Below are 19,481 nucleotides of genomic sequence, written 5' to 3' on the forward strand. Positions count from 1 at the left end.
TGATGGCAGAGGAAGGTCACAACTGGGCCCTACATGTTACTACACGCATCAAGGACACGGAGTTCAAGAGGGCTCTCATCGACACGGGAGCGTATTCGAATGTGATTACTCTCAAGACTCTCAGGACGGCCAAGGTTCGCTCAGCAAAGATCGTACGGAGGCCTACCACGATGACAGACTTCGAAGGAAACCAAACCAACACGTACGGGTATGTCAATTTGAATTTATCTGTAGGGCCAGTTCAGTCAAAGGTGAAATTTGAAGTCATAGAGAAGGACCCGGACTACCATATGATACTGGTGAGACCTTGGCTCCATGAAAATAGGATTATCCCTTCGACGTATCACCAGTGCCTGAAGACTATGCTGAATAAAGAAGTCGTTCGTATTCCTGCATCGTTGTCTCCTTACGCACCGATATGTGGAGTGGAATTATTTGAACCAAGAAAAGCTCCGCGGGAAGAAGCAGACAAAGTTCATTGCATCCCACTCCCCACGTGGGCGTCAATCCAAGAGGAGGACCGACTTGCATCATTGAGGGATAAACCCCACGATGCATCTTTGCTGACAAGGCGTTCCCACGTTCACACTAAGAGGGAGCGAACCTTTGTGGCAAGTCGTGATCAGAAAGGGAAAACCGTCTACCCACGCCGTTGTTAGCAATTAGCAGGGGAGACTGTTACCCAGTCTCTCCGGCCAATGGAATGCTACAACAACGACGAGCTACAGAAAGAGGTGTTGGATGTTCCACGATAATTGCAGGACGACACCAGCTTCACGACCGATGAGCTCGAAATCGTTAATATCGGGAATGAAGAATCTCCCATGCCTATCTCCATCAGCTCAACCTTGTCCACGGATGAACACACGGAGATCGTGCAACTTCTCAAAGAATACCAGGACATATTCGCTTGGACGTATGAAGAAATTCCCGGTCTAAATGAAAAATTGGTCACCCATCATCTACATGTCATACCTGGATTCAAACCGATCAAGAAATCTCCGAGACAATTCCAGCACGAGGTAGAAGAGCAAATCAAGACTGAGATTCAGAAGCTTCTAGCTGCTGGCTTCATTAAGCCTTTCCATCATCCGACCTGGTTGGCTAATGTAGTTCCGGTGAAAAAAAACAACGGACAAATCAGGTGTTGCATAGATTTCAGAGACTTGAACAGATGTTTCCCAAAAGAAGATTTTCCTCTACCTAACATTGACATGTTAGTAGATGCTACCAGTGGACACGGCATGTTCTCCTTCATGGATGGATATAGCGGGTACAATCAGATAAGGATGTACGAGCATGACGCAAGTAAGACAGCTTTTCGAACTCCTCTCGGAAATTTTTATTATACTGTAATGCCATTTGGTTTCAAGAATGCCGGTGCAACGTATCGACGCGCTATGACGGCAATCTTCCACGACATGATGCATAAGCAAGTCGAAGACTATGTAGATGATATAGTCGTAAAATTGAAAGCTCGGGCGGATCACACAGGAGTCCTACGACAAGTGTTCGAAAGGTGCCATGAATATAAATTGAATATGAATCCTTTGAAATGCGCTTTCGGCGTTTGCAAGTTTCTGGGGTTCCAGGTAACTGCTGAGGGGATCAAGGTAGGCCCATCCAAGACTCAAGCTATCCTCACGATGCCGCTACCGCGAAATGTGAAGGATCTCCAAAGCTTCATGGGCAAGGTGAACTACATTCGACGTTTTATACTTGGTTTGGCCCAGCTTGTTGCTTCATTCACTCCCTTTCTGAAGAAAGAAGCAAGCTTCGCATGGACCACACTACAACAGGAAGCGTTTCGGAAGATTCAACGAATATTGTCATCTCCGAATCACCATAAAGGGTTCGCCTATTATGTCATCCCGGACGAAGAGCGAGTCCGGGACATCTTCAGATCTACTGGAGCCGACACCTCAAGGAAGCAGCCTCGAGAAGATAGCGATGTTTGCATCATCATGTCGAGAAAGAATCTGCAGCTTGGGTGAATCACTCTGTCAGAATTAAGAGGAATGCTTCAGCGAAACAGCGAACATCCAAATGATTATGTCAATAGGTCCCAAATTCAGGCACTGAAGGGTCACAATCCTAGTGTGATTGAACAACAAGTGGTGTAATTGAGCATCAATAGATGGTACCTGTCAATCGTGCTTTGTCGAAGAGCTTGTGCTTTCAGACACCCTATGAACTCCGTGAAGCTGTTAAATGCTCAGGTTGCAACATCACATGCCCTTCTAGAAAGAATAAGCCTGCCCGTAATAAAGAGCCTCATGATGTTCGTGGAAACATACATCTCACCAATGATCGAATTTTATGTAGTGGTAAAGGTTGTTGTTCACTCGGAGTTTGTTGGGATTGATTTAGGATTAAATATAGAAAATACTAAAAATAAGAAAATATATATACAAAAGTTGTCAAGATGAAGAGATGGTTGAGACTCGGGATTTCACCAAACAACAATTTCATGCAGTTCAAATACCAATTTTAAACAATAATAGCTCATAATATAAAGTTTCATTGACTCTAATTCATTGCCTAAAGTAGATTTCGAAAGTAATGAATGTAAATCTAAAGCATGGGATATCAAAACGTTTAAGCAAGCATAACCCATCAATTGAAATGACAACCATTCAATGATAATCATAATTCTATTAAATAATTGTGCAATTAGTCATAAAAAGAATTAATATAATTACACGCATTCGTGAAATTTGGTTTCCTCTGTTGTCCCAGTGTTGGGGTTTAGCTCCACATGGTGAAAACACACTCGTAATAATTTTTCATTGCTCTAAAGTGTTTACAAGTGGTGGAAAAGGAGAAAATATATAAAACAGTGAGTTTGGAACGCTTTATAGGCGTCACAGACTCTCTGTTACAGTGGTGTTGCGAATTCAAAATAAATGTTGCAGGGACGCTGTTAAATAAACTATTGCAGCACAACAGTCGCAAGTAGTGAGAATAGATCACACTTTATAAACGACAGACTATTAGTGTAGTCTGTTCTTCTTCTTCACTTCTCTGCGGATGATGAACATGGCTCTGCAACTTGATTATTTTCGCTCTCTTCTATCCCCTAACTCTCCATAACCTTCTATGTTCACCTTCTCAACTTATATAGTCTCACGACACCGAGAATACTCCCCCATAACTGCGAATGATCCTCCAATAAATTCATTATTCTCCTCTGCCAGTCACGGGAAATAATTCCCATGTATAGATCCTTTACGCGTCTGCATGGTGTTGGGGCACTCCAACACACTTAATACTCTTCCCAGACTGGTCATACCTCAACAGAAAAGATATCTTCCCTGTTTTATCGATGAACTTTCCATTTCCTAACCCGAGAACATAATCTTCCTTGTTTTATCAAAACTGCTTAATTCCTTCTCCTGTTTTACGATAATCACAAAAAATCTTCGGAATAACTGCACCAACATCTCCTCCCATAATCTCAGGTATCACCCAAAATAAATCCGAATCAAACCCAATAACAATTCCTCCCTGATTTACCGAGAATCGATGGAAATCACCTTTTCATTCGGTATTAAATTGCTTACCATCCCTGTTTTATGAAAACAAGTCGATATATATCCAAATATCCCAACAGCTCCGACTAAATCTCGTGGAAGTATCCTCCAGAAAATTACGCAGGAAGGAAAATCATCTTCCCGCCAAAACTGATTCTTAAAATGGAAGAAGATGACTGCCCCCTATCAGACACTGGGGTGCGAATAGCAGGTGTCTGTACATAGTACAAGAGGGTGTCCCTTATCAACTAGGTTCCCCTTATCCAACAGTGAGAGTCCGAATAACATGTGTCTTGCGGGCGCCTTAACCGCCTTTTCGAGCCGAATTTTCCAAAAATGTTTATTTCCCAAAAATGCCTATAAACAGATAAAACAAAATAATAAGTACGAAATCGAGTACCAACAATACGAAACATTGAGGACAAATTAGACACAAAAATGCGTCTATCAAATACCCCCAAACTTATTATTTGCTAGTCCTCGAGCAAAACTAATAAAAAATAAAACCGAGTTAATCTCGGGAGGGTTTACAAGAGGTGTACCCACAAAACCAAGACTTCTAATTGGTCACAAGTATCCAAAGAGCTATGAGGACATACATATTCTCAACCTATCTCCAAGTAACTAGAATGTCAGAGAAATTAAAGGAGCCAGCTCTAAAGCTGACTAAAGAAAAGGGGAGACACATCCGCAACACTGCTAGATAAAGAGATATCCGCTACACAGCTAGATAAACATTGTAAGATGCATCCGCTTTACAGCTGGATAAGATTAGGAGAGAGATAAAGATGAGAGGGACATCTGCTACACAACTGGACTAATTACGTGTGATGAGTTGAACCAGTGCTAGAAAGATCTTGTGCCAGATTGAAAGCGGACTAACAAAGCAACCAAATGTATCTTTCTTCAACTCTCTCATAGTGCTCAGTAGAAACAACGTCTTCTTCGGTCTTCAACTGTTGATGATAAACTATCGAACCTCATAGAACCTTGACAATTAACTCTTCTCTTCGATTTCTTGCTTGACTTAAAAAAATTTACTTCCCTATGGCCTTATTGAACAAAAAACTAATTATAGAACAAAAAGAACGTAATGATGATTTTTTTTTTATTTATTTTTTTTTGACACAAAAATTACAAGACAAAAATTTACATGTCCATGAGAGAAGGACTTTAAAAACTTGGATCTTCGCAACTTGTGATGTCTTGGTATCATGAATTCCAACAACTTATATCATTTGCTCTTATAACTAAGTCTTCAACTTTGATTTTTGAATTATTCTTTTCTATTGTTGCTTCTAAACCTTAAATGTCTTCAACTTTCTTCATAGATTTTGATGTCGCTCCGCTTGTTGATGATGATAAGTTTCTACTGAGAGAGAGTCGTAATTCAGTAACTAAGACTACATTGTGAGGTTGTTTTGTCTTTCTGCCATTTCCTGACCTACTTGCCTTTCCGTCATGGATGGTTAGGTCCGTCACGGTTACCCTCTAAAAGGAATAAGTTCTCTCCTGAATTTCAAGGATCTCAATGTCTTTTTCTCTAATGTATAAATAGGTTGTTATCCCTAGCATTCCAATTTCTTTCTTTTCGGTGAGAAACAGTATGTAAACTTAGCTAACCGGATACTATGTGACGCTAGAAGTTTCAAAAATGCGACTAAAAAGTTTTTCCCATACCCCCAAACTTAAATCTAAAATTGTCCTCAATGTTCCAAAGATGAAATTAAAAGCATGAACAAGAAGAAACTGTTACCAATTGAAGCAAAATAAATAAAGAAAGATATTACCGTGTCGCATGAATATTGGGTTACCTCCCAAGAAGTGCTAAGTTTAAAGTCTTCAGCCAGATTAAGAAAGGATTAGTCACCTTATAGAATCATAAAGTAATAGTCGGAATAACTGTGGATCACCAAAACCAAATAGGGCTATCACAAGTAAAAGGAATCTGCAACATGCCAAGAAAATTAACGGATAAAGCACGCCCTTGTCTAGTTTCCTGTTTAAGACAACTACATCTAGTTGTGGTTCAGGTTCAGGTTCTATAACTGGGTCTAGATAAAATATTTTCATGGACTGCATTTCCTCGTAGCTAAGGTCCGATTCAGGTATTAGAGTCTGTAAATACTCAAGTAAAAACTTGGAAGCACATAATAATAACCTAAATAATTGTGGATCTTTTAAGTCAATCAGTTGACCACGATGAAAGTAGTGGTCTTCCTTAAACAAATGTGTCGACCCTAATTTCCTAAAGTAATTAGGTTTAGTCTCAAAACTTAATAATTGACACATCTGAAACTTATATGTTCCCACAATTGGTTGAAAAATATTTGGTGGGAAAACAAAGTCAATTTGGGTACTATCGCTTGGGTAAACCACATCAACCAGAGGATGGGTTTCTAACAACTGAACTTCTTCCTGGACATTATTAGGTTCGGGAGATCTAGTATGAAGGTAATCTGGCACAATGGTTGAGGCACATATATCAAGTCCCAAGTGAGGGACCTTTCTAAGAGTCGAAGCACATGGAGAATGATAATCACCCCCAAACTTAGAGTTTTCAGTGTCTCTAGAAAGACTAGTCACAACTTCCCTAATTTCTAGGTCATCAGATTCCTGGAAATGGCCAATTGATTCTTCTAAGTCAGGTTCATCCTCACTCATCTCTACGAGTTCACTTCCTTTGTCTAAAACTATTGTTTTTAAATTGCTAGACTCAAAATAAACTTGTTCCTCTAAACCTTCGTTGGCTTCGTGAAAAGGAAATACTACATCGTCTAAAACGGGGGTATTTCTAGTCAAATCCTCATCCTTTTGAATAGGTGAATAATTATTAAAATTATTTGGATTTGTACTAGAAACAACACTATCATTATAAAGCTCAATCGGAGTAACAAATTCCTGATCACTATGCCTACATATTTTATGTTCTTCATCAATTATCCTCATCATAATCATCATTATAATAACATGAAAATGATCGAACTTCATCTAAACAAGTAGTGTTACCAATTCTAACCTCGTCATCTTGATTATGTGAATAAAAACTATCCTTATTTTCAAGGGTGGTATTGGGAACACTATATTGGAAATTAAGACTATCTTGAGCAAGTTTTTCCACAATCCTATTTGCAATCTCAGTAAATTGCTTGAGGGACTCTTCTAGAGAAATCTTAGTTGACTGCTCTACGGACTCTTCTGGGAGAAGAATATTATAAGTCTCTTTCATAAATAACTTCCGTGTTGACTCATTGAAACTCTTGAGAGACTCTTCTAGAGAAATAGAATGATTATTTTGCTCGTATGACCTGTAGGTATGTGGATAGTAATTGGGCTCACAATGGTATGGACCATAACCTTCAAAAATTTCGCGTTCCCAATCACTATTCACACTATGGTCATAAAAAGGATAATATCCAAGCTGCTCAGTCGGATACTCATTGTATTGGCTACTATAATACCAGTTTGACATCCTAACTGCAAGGGAATTCTAAACAAGCACAAAGAAGGTTGACTCGAACACAACAAGCCTATTTTATCTAGCAAACAAAAAGCATGATGGCTCCACTTAGATTGTTTCTAGACCAACTTATATTCTTTCGAAAAGGAATTCGTTACAATCTAAGGAAACCCCTCTGGAATCAATCCGAGTCAAAGTAAGTTGAATAGAGGCGAGGGAAGCTCGGTGGAGCTTTGATACCCTAGGCCTCACCGGTATTACAAGGCGGCGCAGTCACGCATTCAACTCACAGAAGCCATCATGAACTTCGAAGTATGCTTAAAAGAGTAACCAATATTTTTCGAATGACTTTCCTATTAAGCTCGTTACCCTATCGGTCTCGTTCTAGTCAGTATTTTAAGCTTAGGTTCGCGTAGGTTACGTGTTCCTAAGGCGGGCAAGAAGGAAACGGTGATGAAATCCGAGTCCTTATCTTGATTTGGCCAGACCTTGCCCTTTACTAGAAAATTAAATCCGATTTCAGGTCCTCAACATATATGCATACAAAATCATCCAGTAAACCCGCTGACAGGAGATTCGCGAGTGTTTAGAATTCTTACCTCCCGTTCCAGACGGGGGATGAACCGTTGAAGTCGACTCGGGTCACGACTCCTATGTCATGTACGAACCCGAGGGGCCGAGGCGATATCGTAATCGCCGTCCTTCTCTGCACACAGTTTATATTTAAAACTACCCTTCCGTAGGGTTTTAAAAAAAATAAAGTCCCAAAATTCAATGTCCGAAAGAAAAGAAAAAATAAATGTCCAAAAATAAAATATTACATAAATAAAAACCATAATTACAGATTCTAAAAAAAATAAAATAAAATAATATACAAAATCTTCTTCTTCACTCCTTTTGGATTCCTCTTTTCTTTCCTTCTTTGGCTTCGCTTTTGTTTTCAGCACTTTCTCCCTTTTTCTTTAGCTCAGCTCCAAATCTGAAAACAAATAAGAAATACCAAAAGGCGTAAAGAAGAACAAAAATAATAAAAATAAAAATAAAACCTAAAAACAAATCTATACACAAGTCTGCGTCGGCGGCACCAAAAATTGATCGAATTTTATATAGTGGTAAAGGTTATCGTTCACTCGGACTTTGTTGAGATTGATTTAGGCTTAAATATAGAAAATACTAAAAATAAGAAAATATATATACAAAAGTTGTCAAGATGAAGAGATGGTTGGGACTCGTGATTTCACCAAACAACAATTTCATGCAGTTCAAATACCAATTCTAAACAATAATAGCTCATAATATAAAGTTTCATTGACTCTAATTCATTGCCTAAAGTAGATTTCGAAAGTAATGGATGTAAATCTAGAGCATGGGATATCAAAACATTTAAGCAAGCATAACCCATCAATTGAAATGACAACCATTCAATGATAATCATAATTCTATTAAATAACTGTGCAATTAGTCATAAAAAGATTAATATAGTTACCGCATTCGTGAAATTTGGTTTCCTCCGTTGTCCCAGTGTTGGGGTTTAGCTCCACATGGTGAAAACACGCTCGTAATAATTTTTCATTGCTCTAAAGTGTTTACAAGTGGTGGAAAAGGAGAAAATATATAAAACAGTGAGTTTGGAACGCTTTATAGGCGTCACAGACTCTCTGTTACAGTGGTGTTGCGAATTCAAAATAAATGTTACATGGACGCTGTTAAATAAACTATTGCTCAAAACTATTGCAGCACAACAGTCGCAAGTAGTGAGAATAGATCACACTTTATAAACGACAGACTATTAGTGTAGTCTGTTCTTCTTCTTCACTTCTCTGCGGATGATGAACATGGCTCTGCAACTTGATTATTTTCGCTCTCTTCTATCCCCTAACTCTCCATAACCTTCTCTGTTCACCTTCTCAACGTATATAGTCTCACAGCACCGAGAATACTCTCCCATAACTGCGAATGATCCTCCAATAAATTCATTATTCTCCTCTGCCAGTCACGGGAAATAATTCCCATATATAGCTCCTTCACACGTATGCATGGTGTTGAGGCACTCCAACACACTTAATACTCTTCCCAGACCGGTCATACTTCAACAGAAAAGATATCTTCTCTGTTTTATCGATGAACTTTCCATTTCCTAACCCGGGAACATGATCTTCCCTGTTTTATCAAAACTACTCGGACTGCTTAATTCCTTCTCCTATTTTACGATAATCACGAAAAATCTTCGTAATAACTGCACCAACATCTCCTCCCATAATCTCACGTATCTCCCAAAATAAATTCGAATCAAATCCAATAATAATTCCTCCCTGATTTACTGAGAATCGATGGAAATCACCTTTTCATTCGGTATTAAATTGCTTACCATCCCGGTTTTATGAAAACAGGTCGATATATATCCAAATATCCCAGCAGCTCCGACTAAATCTCGTGGAAATATCCCAGCAGCTCCGACTAAATCTCGTGGAAGTATCCTCCAGAAAATTACGCAGGAAGGAAAATCATTTTCCCGCCAAAACTGATTCTTAAAATGGAAGAAGATGACTGCCCCCTATCAGACACTGGGGTGCGAATAGCAGGTGTCTGTACATAGTACAAGAGGGTGTCCCTTATCAACTAGGTGCCCCTTATCCAACAGTAAGAGTCCGAATATATGTGTCTTGCGGGCGCCTTAACCACCTTTTCGAGCCGAATTTTCCAAAAATGTTTATTTCCCAAAAATGCCTACAAACACATAAAACAAAATAATAAGTACGAAATCGAGTACCAACAATACGAAACATTGAGGACAAATTAGACACAAAAATGCGCCTATCAACCAACAGGCAATGCAAGCTTCAGCCTTCTGTAAGCAGTTTCGCTGAAGCGGCAAGACGAAAACCACCGAGATACAACACCCTGCATGTCCAAAATCACCAACTCCAAACTCCAGTACCATATGCACGACTGCCACAACGGTGAAACAACGTCCAAGATATTCCATATCTGGATCGACGATAACTACGTCAATGAGAGACGCTTTCAGAATTTGTCTCCCGTAGAAGAATTAGTTGCATTACCAAAGAAGTATGTGATGTGTCGGAAAACCGACTTTAATTAACCGCAAGTATAACCGCAAGTATACGATGCACTATATGTGAATAGTGGCAAATAGGGATCGTTCCCATGAGGAGAGCTAAACTCTTTTTCCAATCAATACTAGTAACTTTCAAGTCAAGAATAGTTCAAAGTGGAGATTTCATAATTCCTATAAGCTAACAAATTGAACCAAAACAAAACAATTAAGATTGTATCAAAGATGTGGAAGTATTAGGGCTACGGAATCCGTTGTAAGTTACGTTTACTAATGTTCTATCACAAGGTCTCAAATTTACTCATGCGAAGTTGCAAACCTAGCTACTAACGCACGGAAGATATTTCATTAAGGATTTATAGGCAAGAATTATCATAAATTATTGTTTGTTCTCAACCTAGAAGGTAGACATCCCTAGTACTAAGAATACATGACATACATAGTCTTGGAATAATCATACAACAATCAATAACAAGGTTCAGTGAGTATTTCTATCAACCTAACAATAGACTATACATGGCATAGAATATGAGAAGTTGAATAGAAGATAAATCATTGTAGAGAAACTCAAACAAATGACATTAAGCTCACAGTTGGTAGAAACCCTTGTTTTAGAACATGAATAAAATAAACCTACAAGTTCATCCTTCACCCTAACAATAGATTTAGCTAGACATGGTTTTGCTCAAAGCCATAAAAAATGATATAAAGATGAATAAACTCAACATATAGAAAATCAATCAAATGAAATGGAGCTAAACCTAATTGCTTCCCTGATTACGGCGTGCCTTTTTTTCTCCTCTCGCCGGCTATTTGTAGGTTTTGCTGCTCACTCCAACTAGGACCGAGCTGTAATTGCCAGGCCCAATCCAAGCACCACCTAACTCCCAGATTCAGGCCCTTCCAACACCAGCCATAGCATCATTCTCAAATCAACCCAACACAGATTCAATTCACCGGCTCTACAATCTCCATTCCCTGACCATCTAACTTCTAGGCTACAGCATCTACTTCCATTCTGTAACAATAACCGCCAGATTTTAAGCTTAATCTAGACTTCATTCAAGTGAATTGGTCCATCTTCATTCCCGTTTATACAGCCACAGAAACCCCATGAACTGAACTCAATTTTCGGAACTGCAATTCACATATATTTGTGCTAACAGTCGCATACAGATCTGGACTTCGCCACAAATGCCCATCGACATGCTTCTCCCATCCGCAGCATCTTTCTTCCCCAACTGCACATCTCAAATTAACCACAGAACCCCAATTTCAGTTCGAGTTCAGAAATCTCCAATTTCAGTTGTCGCTGTTGCACCAGAAACCTCCCAAAATCAGTTGTTTAATCTTCTCGTACACATGGCATCAACACTAATTTGAATCACTCAGCATTATTACATTTCTGCAATCACCCATTAAAAACTTGCTCAAAGGTGTGGCGTCAGTGACAGTCTTCACAACCCCGTTCAACTTGCATCACCATCTCTACTTCTTTCTCATCTGCAATCCCCATACATCTGTTGCTTAAACTTCTCGTACCCAGCCACGAATCGATGGCCGCAACCCTAATTCGAATTATCGAACAACACCAGTTCTTCTTCAATCAACAGACCCCAAATAATACCACCTGCAATTAATCCTCACTGCAACAATACCAACAGCAATCGTCATTTCTGTTCTCCGGCGTCTTTCTTCATTCGTGCCATTAACAGCAGTCCTCATCTCTTTGCTTTTCTCATCAACTGAACTTGAGCTCGATCCGACACCAAACCAAATCATCATCAGTTGCTATCTTCAATTTCACAACGGAATTCATCTCGAGCTTCCATCCTTGTTCTACATAAAATTCCCAACCCAAACTCACAGATCTGTCTTGTTGCCGCTGATTAACCCCCAAAACAGAACCAATTCAGCCAATTTTGCTGTCTTATAACCCCACTTCAGCGATAACGAACCCTACAGATCTTCGAACGGCAACTGCTTGAAATACTCCGTCCACAATGATGCTCTCAGATCTCCTTTTCTCTGTTAATGACTCCACCAGCTTGATTGAGAAATGAAAACCTCTATGCTTTCTTCTTGTTTTGATACGAGATGAGATGTAATGGAAAACCACAGACAAGATGTGGTGGTGAAATGGGCCACGTCTCCTACTTATTCTTCATATGCTTACTTCACACGGGGACAATCCTTGTAGTACTTCAGATCGTGAAATTAGGGGTGTAAATTCGGGTAGGCCGGGCCGCACGACCCAAAAACTAAGACGGGCCGGGCAGGCCAGACTTAATATTTGTGAGCCCGTAAACAAATTCAGGCCGGGCACAAGTAGATAATTTGCTACCCAAAGACCGCCCAAAGCCCGCTTTTTAAACGGCCAGGCCAGATCGGGTCGGACAGACCACTATTTTGATTTTCTTTTTTTTAAGTTTAAATTTTCAAATGAACGGTATTAAATACAATATCCTTTTCTTTCCAACATCGCATATCGTAAGTGATAGTATTATTTTATATTTAAATTACACTGACAAATTTTTAATTTTAGCCTATAATAAATAATTAATTAGAGTACAATAAACTTTCTAATAAAAAAATATATTACCACTAATGTTTTGAAAAGGTTAATTATAAGTAAAAAACAATTATATATTTTATTTTTCTTGACACAAAATTGACATTTATAAAATTGTAACTTTAAAGTCTTTTTAAGAGGATATTAAATGATTAATGGCACATAGAAGGCTTTCAGGCCGGGCACCAGACCGGGTATCAGGCCGGGCATCATAATTAATCGCAAAGCCCGAGACCGCCCAATAAATTAATCCAGGCCAGGCCGGGTGGTCCATGACGGGCCATAACAGGCTTTGGGCTACTTCGGGTACAGGCGGGCTCGGACGGATACAGGCAGGCTGAGTATTTTCGGGTATTATTTACACCCCTACGTGAAATGCAGCTAAGTAGGTGGTGTTGTGAGTGACTCGAGTGGTGCTGATATATAAAGATAAAGGCCAACCACTTTGTTCATTTATGTCGCAAAATTCCAATTAGCTCATTTAGCCGTTTATTCTGTGATGAACGGATTTCACTTGTAATTCCTGTAAAAGACTTGAAACGGTATTATTAGTCAATAAACGAGACCTAGCTAGTATAAATGTGGGTTATAAAATTATCGCACTTACGTGCTTATCAGATTCCCCCACATTTATATTTTGCTAGTCCCGAGCAAAAAAAAACATAATCCACTCTACAACTGGATAAAATGGGAGATAGGGGAATCCGCTCTACAGCTGGATATAATAGGGGATAGAGGAAATCCACTCTACAGCTGGATATAATAGGGGATAGGGAAATCCACTCTACAGTTGGATATAATAGGGGATAGGGGAATCCACTCTACAGCTGGATATATCATTTATTTATTTTTTTAAGAGAAACTCTAGTGAAGGTGAAAACCGATAAAAAAAAAACTGAAGTGCGAACCACTCCCCCACACTTAAACATTACATTGTCCTCAATGTAATTGAGTCATCCAATGTAAAGTTAAGATGGGAAAAATCTAAAGCAAATAAATAAAAACAAAAGATAAAGAAAATGGGAACAAATCTGGTGGGTTGACTCCCACGAAGCAAAATCCAATGGGTTGAATCCCATGAAGCAATTGGCATTTGTTTCCCTGCAAAAAGAAAACAAAACATAAAAAGGAACAAGAATCCACTAATATACAACAACAATAATTTAAACAGTTTTAGTCTTGATAAACCGGATCTTCGAGGAGGATAGTTTCCACCTCGGTATTGATGAGCTCTAAAAATGGTTTCACTCGTTGTCCATTGACCTTAAACACATTGCCAGATTCTCTATTCTCGAGTTCAACAGCCCCATGAGGGTAGACTTCTTTAACATAGTAAGGGCCTGTCCAACGTGATCTCAACTTGCCAGGAAATAAATGCAACCTAGAATTATACAAGAGAACTTTCAGCCCAAGTTCAAATGACTTACGACTAATCGACTTATCATGAAACACTTTAGTTTTCTCTTTGTAAAGCTTTGCATTCTCATATGTATCATTCCTAATCTATTCTAACTCATTGAGTTGAAGCTTACGGTGATTCCCAGCTGTAGACAAATCAACATTAAAGGTCTTAATGGCCCAATAGGCCTTATGTTCTAACTCAACCGGTAAATGACATGCCTTACCATAGACAAGTCGATACGGAGACATACCAATGGGTGTCTTATAAGCAGTCGGTAAGCCCAAAGTGCATCCAATAATCTTGCAGACCAATCTTTACGATTTGGATTCGCCGTTTTCTCTAATATTTGCTTAATCTGTCGGTTAGAAACTTCGACTTGACCACAAGTCTGGGGGTGATATGGTGTAGAGACTCTATGAGTAATGGAGTACTTACTTAAAAGAGTCTTGAAAGAACTATTGCAAAAATGTGACCCTCCATCACTAATAATGGCTCTAGGAGTACCAAATCGAGAAAATATGTATTCTCTAACGAACTTGATCACAACGTTGCGATCATTCGTCTTGGTAGGTATGGCCTCAACCCATTTAGACACATAATCCACTGCTAACAAGATGTATACATTACCGTTTGAAGAAGGGAAAGGTCCCATGAAGTCTATTCCCCATACGTCAAATATCTCTACTATCAATATGGAGTTCAGCGGCATCATGTTGCGCCTAGTAATCCTTCCCATCTTTTGGCACCTGTCACAACTTCGACAAAACTCATGAGTATCATGAAACAAAGTAGGCCAATAAAATCCACATTGCAGAATTTTGGCAGCCGTTTTCTTAGAGCTAAAATGGCCACCACAAGCATAAGAATGGCAAAAAGTGATAACACTCATAATTTCATCATTAGATACACATCTGCGAATAATCTGATCAGGACAATATTTGAACAAATATGGATCATCCCAAAAAAAATGCTTAACCTCAGCTAAAAATTTAGTTCTATCTTGTTTCGACCAATGCTCAGGAATTTGGTCAATAGCAAGATAATTAACAATATCAGCAAACCAAGGTAATTGTGAAACAACAAACAATTGTTCATCGGGAAACGATTCATGCAAAGGTAAGGTATCATTAGAAGAATCTGAAATGATCCTAGAAAGGTGATCTGCCACTACGTTTTCAGATCCCTCCTTGTCCTGAATATCAAAGTTAAACTCCTGCAGCCATAATATCCATCTAATCAACCTAGGTTTAGCATCCTTTTTGGAAAGAAGGTACTTCAATGCAGCATGATCAGAGAATATAATGATTTTGGACCCTAAAAGGTAAGGTATGAACTTTTCTAGAGCAAACATAATCGATAAGAGTTCTTTTTCAGTAGTGGTGTAATTTAATTGTGCATCATTCAATGTCTTACTAGCATAGTAAATAACACATTGTGCTTTATCCTTGCGCTGTCCTAAAACAGCTCCAACTGCAAAATTAGAAGCGTCACACATAATCTCAAATGGAAGATTCCAATTAGGCGGTTGTATAATAGGGGCAGAAGTTAACAACAATTTCAGCTTCTCAAAAGCTGCAACACAAGTTTCATCAAAGACAAAAGCAACGTCCTGACCAAGAAGATTGCATAAAGGACGTGAGATCTTACTAAAATCTTTAATAAAACGACGGTAAAAACCTGCATGACCAAGGAATGATCTAACTTCCGTAATTGTACGTGGAGGTTCCAACTTAGAAATTAAATCAACCTTAGCCGTGTCTACTTCTATACCCTTGGAAGAAACAATGTGACCTAATACAATTCCCGACTGAACCATGAAGTTACATTTCTCCCAATTCAAGAAAAGATTATTCTCCTTGCATCTAACTAGGACAAGAGTGAGATGATGGAGGCATTTATCGAAAGAAGATCCAAACACAGAAAAATCATCCATGAAAACTTCAATAAACCTTTCTACCATGTCAGAGAATATGCTTAACATACAACGCTGGAAAGTGGCGGGTGCATTACACAACCCAAATGGCATGCATCTATATGCAAATGTCCCAAATGGACAGGTAAAAGTGGTATTTTCTTGGTCTTCAGGGGCAATAGGGATTTGGTTATAACCGGAGTAACCATCTAAGAAACAATAGTAACTATGACCGGCTACTCTCTCAAGCATTTGGTCGATGAATGGCAGAAGAAAATGATCTTTCCTCATGACCTTGTTCAATCTTCTATAGGAAATGCATACACACCACCCGGTGGTCTGCCGAGTGGGAATCAATTCATTACAATCATTCTTGACTACGGTAATTCCTGATTTCTTGGGTACAACTTGAACAGGGCTGACCCAAGTATTGTCGGATATCGGGTAAATGATACCTGCATCCAATAGTTTCAGAACTTCCTCTCTTGCTACCTCTTTCATGTTAGGATTTAGCCTACGTTGCATTTCTCTCGATGTTCTAGAATTCTCTTCTAAGTATATATGATGCATACAATCACTAGGACTTATACCTTTCAAATCTGCAATGGACCAACCTATAGCCGTTCTATGTTCTCTAAGGACATCTACCAACTTACTTTCCTGTTCTAGTGTGAGATTAGAAGCAATAATGACAGGTAAAGTGTTTTTAGAGCTTAAGTAAACATATTTTAAAGTGTCGGGCAATGGCTTAAGAGTCAAGGTCGGAGCTTTCTCGACTGATGGAACTAGTCGAGACTCGGACAGTATAAGAGGTTCAATTTTGGGCTTCCATTTACTAGTGTCTAGCAGTGGTGTGGAGTCTAACAATGCATTAACTTCACAAATAACACTATTATCAGTTATATCCTGCCCAAAATGAGTTAAACATGCTTCTAATGGATCTTCTAAATGATTCTGCAAGAAAGTATCATGAACAATTTCATCAATCATACAAACAGTTTCATGGTCATTAAAATCAGGAGGCGAACGTGCAACAGTAAAGACATTCACTTCCATTTTCCAACTACCAAAAGTAAGTTCCATAATACCATTCCTACAGTTTATGATCGCATTAGTGGTTGCTAAGAAAGGTCGTCCTAAAATAATATGAATTTGACCACTAGGGTCTGCCACAGATTGTGTATCTAGAATAATAAAATCCACAGGATAAACAAAGCTATCAACCTGCACAAGAATATCTTCTACTACTCCTCTAGGAATTTTAATAGACCTATCATCCAATTGGAGTGTGACATTAGTGGGTTTCAAGTCACCAAGTCCTAGTTGTTCATACGCAGAATATGGCAAAAGATTCACACTAGCGCCTAAATCTAATAAAGCATGCTCAATCTTGTGTTTTCCTATAGTGCATGCAATAGTAGGACAACCAGGATCTTTGTATTTAGGCGGCGTTTTCTGCGTAATGATAGATCTCACTTGTTCAGCAAGAAAAGCTCTTTTCTGCACATTCAAATTACGTTTCACAGTGCACATATCTTTCAAGAACTTAGCATACAAAGGAATTTGTTTAATGGCAATGGCATCTAGAAGAGGAATGTTAATCTTAACTTGTTTAAAAACTTCTAAGATGTCACTAGAACTAGCTCCTTTCTTACGGGGTAGTAATCGTTGACGAAATGGAGCACGAGGAACATAAGTATTTTCAGATTCATCTTTTTCAGGTTCATTGGTTTCTTTTTGTGCCGAAGGTGTAACCTGCGTCACAATGGGTGTGTTCCTGTCATGCTCATTTTCCTTAGGATTACTAACATGATTATCAATGATCCGTCCGCTTATTAAGGAAGTAACGACTTGGACTTGATCGGAGGATTTAGCATCAGATGTGTTGACCTCAAGAGAACCCTTAGGGTTAGGCATTGTTTGACTTGGGAACTGTCCCTTGTCTCTATCATTCATTTGACTAGCAAGCTGACCTACTTGTCGTTCTATATTTGCTATTGGACCTTGCAGTGGTCTGCTCTAAGTTTGTTATTGACTTTTGAGTAGCCTGCATAAACAAACTTAGACTTTCTTCCATACTAGGCATTCTTTGGTTAGAAGAATCATTAGGAATGGAAGGTTTCTGAGTGTACCACTAGCATTATTAGACTTACCTTCGTACTGACCTCTAGACCATGAAAAGTTAGGGTGTCTTGTCCACCCTGGGTTGAAAGTATTGGAATAAGGGTCATATTTACGACGATTATCGTGATAGAGAGCATTGACTTGCTCACCACCATCGTCATAAAAGGTTTGGTCTGAAGACTCGACAAAAGGCTTAGCTTTAGAACTATGTTCTAGCGATTCAAGCCTTCTTGTCAAAGAAGCTATTTTAGCGTCAGAGTCAAATTGAATATCAACTCTGTATGCTCCTTTGCTATTAGCAATTGACCTTACTGTTTCCTTAGCGTCCCATTCTTGGGTTTTTTCAGCTACCTCTTGCAAGAATGCATACCCCTTTTCAGCACTTTTATCCTGAAAATTACCAGCACAAAGTGACTCTACCGTGGTCATAGTTTTATGATCTAATCCTTCGTAAAGAATCAACGTAAGCCTAGGAGTATCAAATCCATGGTGTGGATACTGCAGCAAAAGATCATGGAATCTCTCTAAGTAGTCACAGAGAGATTCTCCCTGTTGTTGCACAAAACTATCCATTTTCTGACGGATGGCAGAAGTCTTATGCCTAGGGAAAAGTTTGTTCAAAAACAGTTTTGCCATGTATTCCCAAGTCTTAACCGACGAAGGAGCCAAAGCATCTAACCAAAATTTTTCCTTATCCTTTAATGAGAAAGGGAACAACCTAAGTTTAAGGTATTCATCAGACAAATTTTTAATTTTAACCGTACCACACAGTTCTTCAAAGTCTCTAATGTGATAGTAAGGATTTTCATTCTCCTTACCATAAAAGTTGGGAAGAGCCTGAAGGGTATTTGTCCTAATCTCATAAGTTGTTGTAGTAGCAGGCAAAACAATGCACGAAGGTTGGGAGACTCTAGTTGGATACATATAGTCTCTCAAACTTACTAGATACATATAGTCTCTCAAACTCTTAACTGGAGGGTTTTCACCCTCATCATCGGTTCCAGCCATAAATAGTGGAGCAAATTTATTTCTATCCCAACCAACCGGAAAATCACACATACACTAACCACAAGCAAAGAGTTGAATCGTACTTACTTTGCAAAAGCTTTGCAAATAAATCAAGCACTTACTCTTTTTGAGCTCGTTACTAATTCCTATGCCGCAATCCAAAATAACTAAGAAAGGTACCTATAAGAGTCAAACCAAATCAGCAAAAAGAACTAACAAAAATCTAAAAGAAAAACTAAAAACAAAGCAATAACTACATTAAATCCAAAACTACTGACTAGAAAGTCTAAATATCAATTAGAGAGGGTTTTGCAACCACTCCCAGGCAGCGGCCTCAAAAACTTGATGTGTCGGAAAACCGACTTTAATTAACCGCAAGTATACGATGCACTAT

The 19,481-nt window shown here is 38.8% G+C and overlaps 1 protein-coding gene and 1 long non-coding RNA gene across 2 annotated transcripts; both read right to left on the reverse strand.

Moving 5' to 3' along the window:
- Window positions 1-8,535: 8,535 nt before the first annotated feature.
- LOC113297844 lies at window positions 8,536-12,175 on the reverse strand. Its single transcript, XR_003333765.1, has 2 exons — window positions 9,820-12,175; window positions 8,536-9,720 (listed from the first exon to the last, which is right to left on the reverse strand). It is a non-coding gene; the product is annotated as an uncharacterized LOC113297844 (long non-coding RNA).
- Window positions 12,176-17,949: 5,774 nt separating this feature from the next.
- LOC113294896 lies at window positions 17,950-19,087 on the reverse strand. Its single transcript, XM_026543269.1, has 2 exons — window positions 18,109-19,087; window positions 17,950-18,002 (listed from the first exon to the last, which is right to left on the reverse strand). The coding sequence occupies exons 1-2, from the start codon at window positions 19,085-19,087 to the stop codon at window positions 17,950-17,952; spliced, it is 1,032 nt and encodes a 343-aa protein (XP_026399054.1).
- Window positions 19,088-19,481: the final 394 nt, after the last annotated feature.

Source organism: Papaver somniferum, chromosome 7 (genome assembly GCF_003573695.1).
Source record: "Papaver somniferum cultivar HN1 chromosome 7, ASM357369v1, whole genome shotgun sequence".
Classification (NCBI taxonomy): Eukaryota; Viridiplantae; Streptophyta; class Magnoliopsida; order Ranunculales; family Papaveraceae; genus Papaver; species Papaver somniferum.

Bases quoted from the DNA above. Each gene is read 5' to 3' on its own strand.
- LOC113294896 (XM_026543269.1), bottom strand. From the start codon at position 19,087: ATGGCTGGAACCGATGATGAGGGTGAAAACCCTCCAGTTAAGAGTTTG. The intron at 18,003-18,108 runs GTAAGTCTAATA...TTGTTTATGCAG, and splicing joins GTCTAGAGGTCAGTACGAAG to GCTACTCAAAAGTCAATAAC.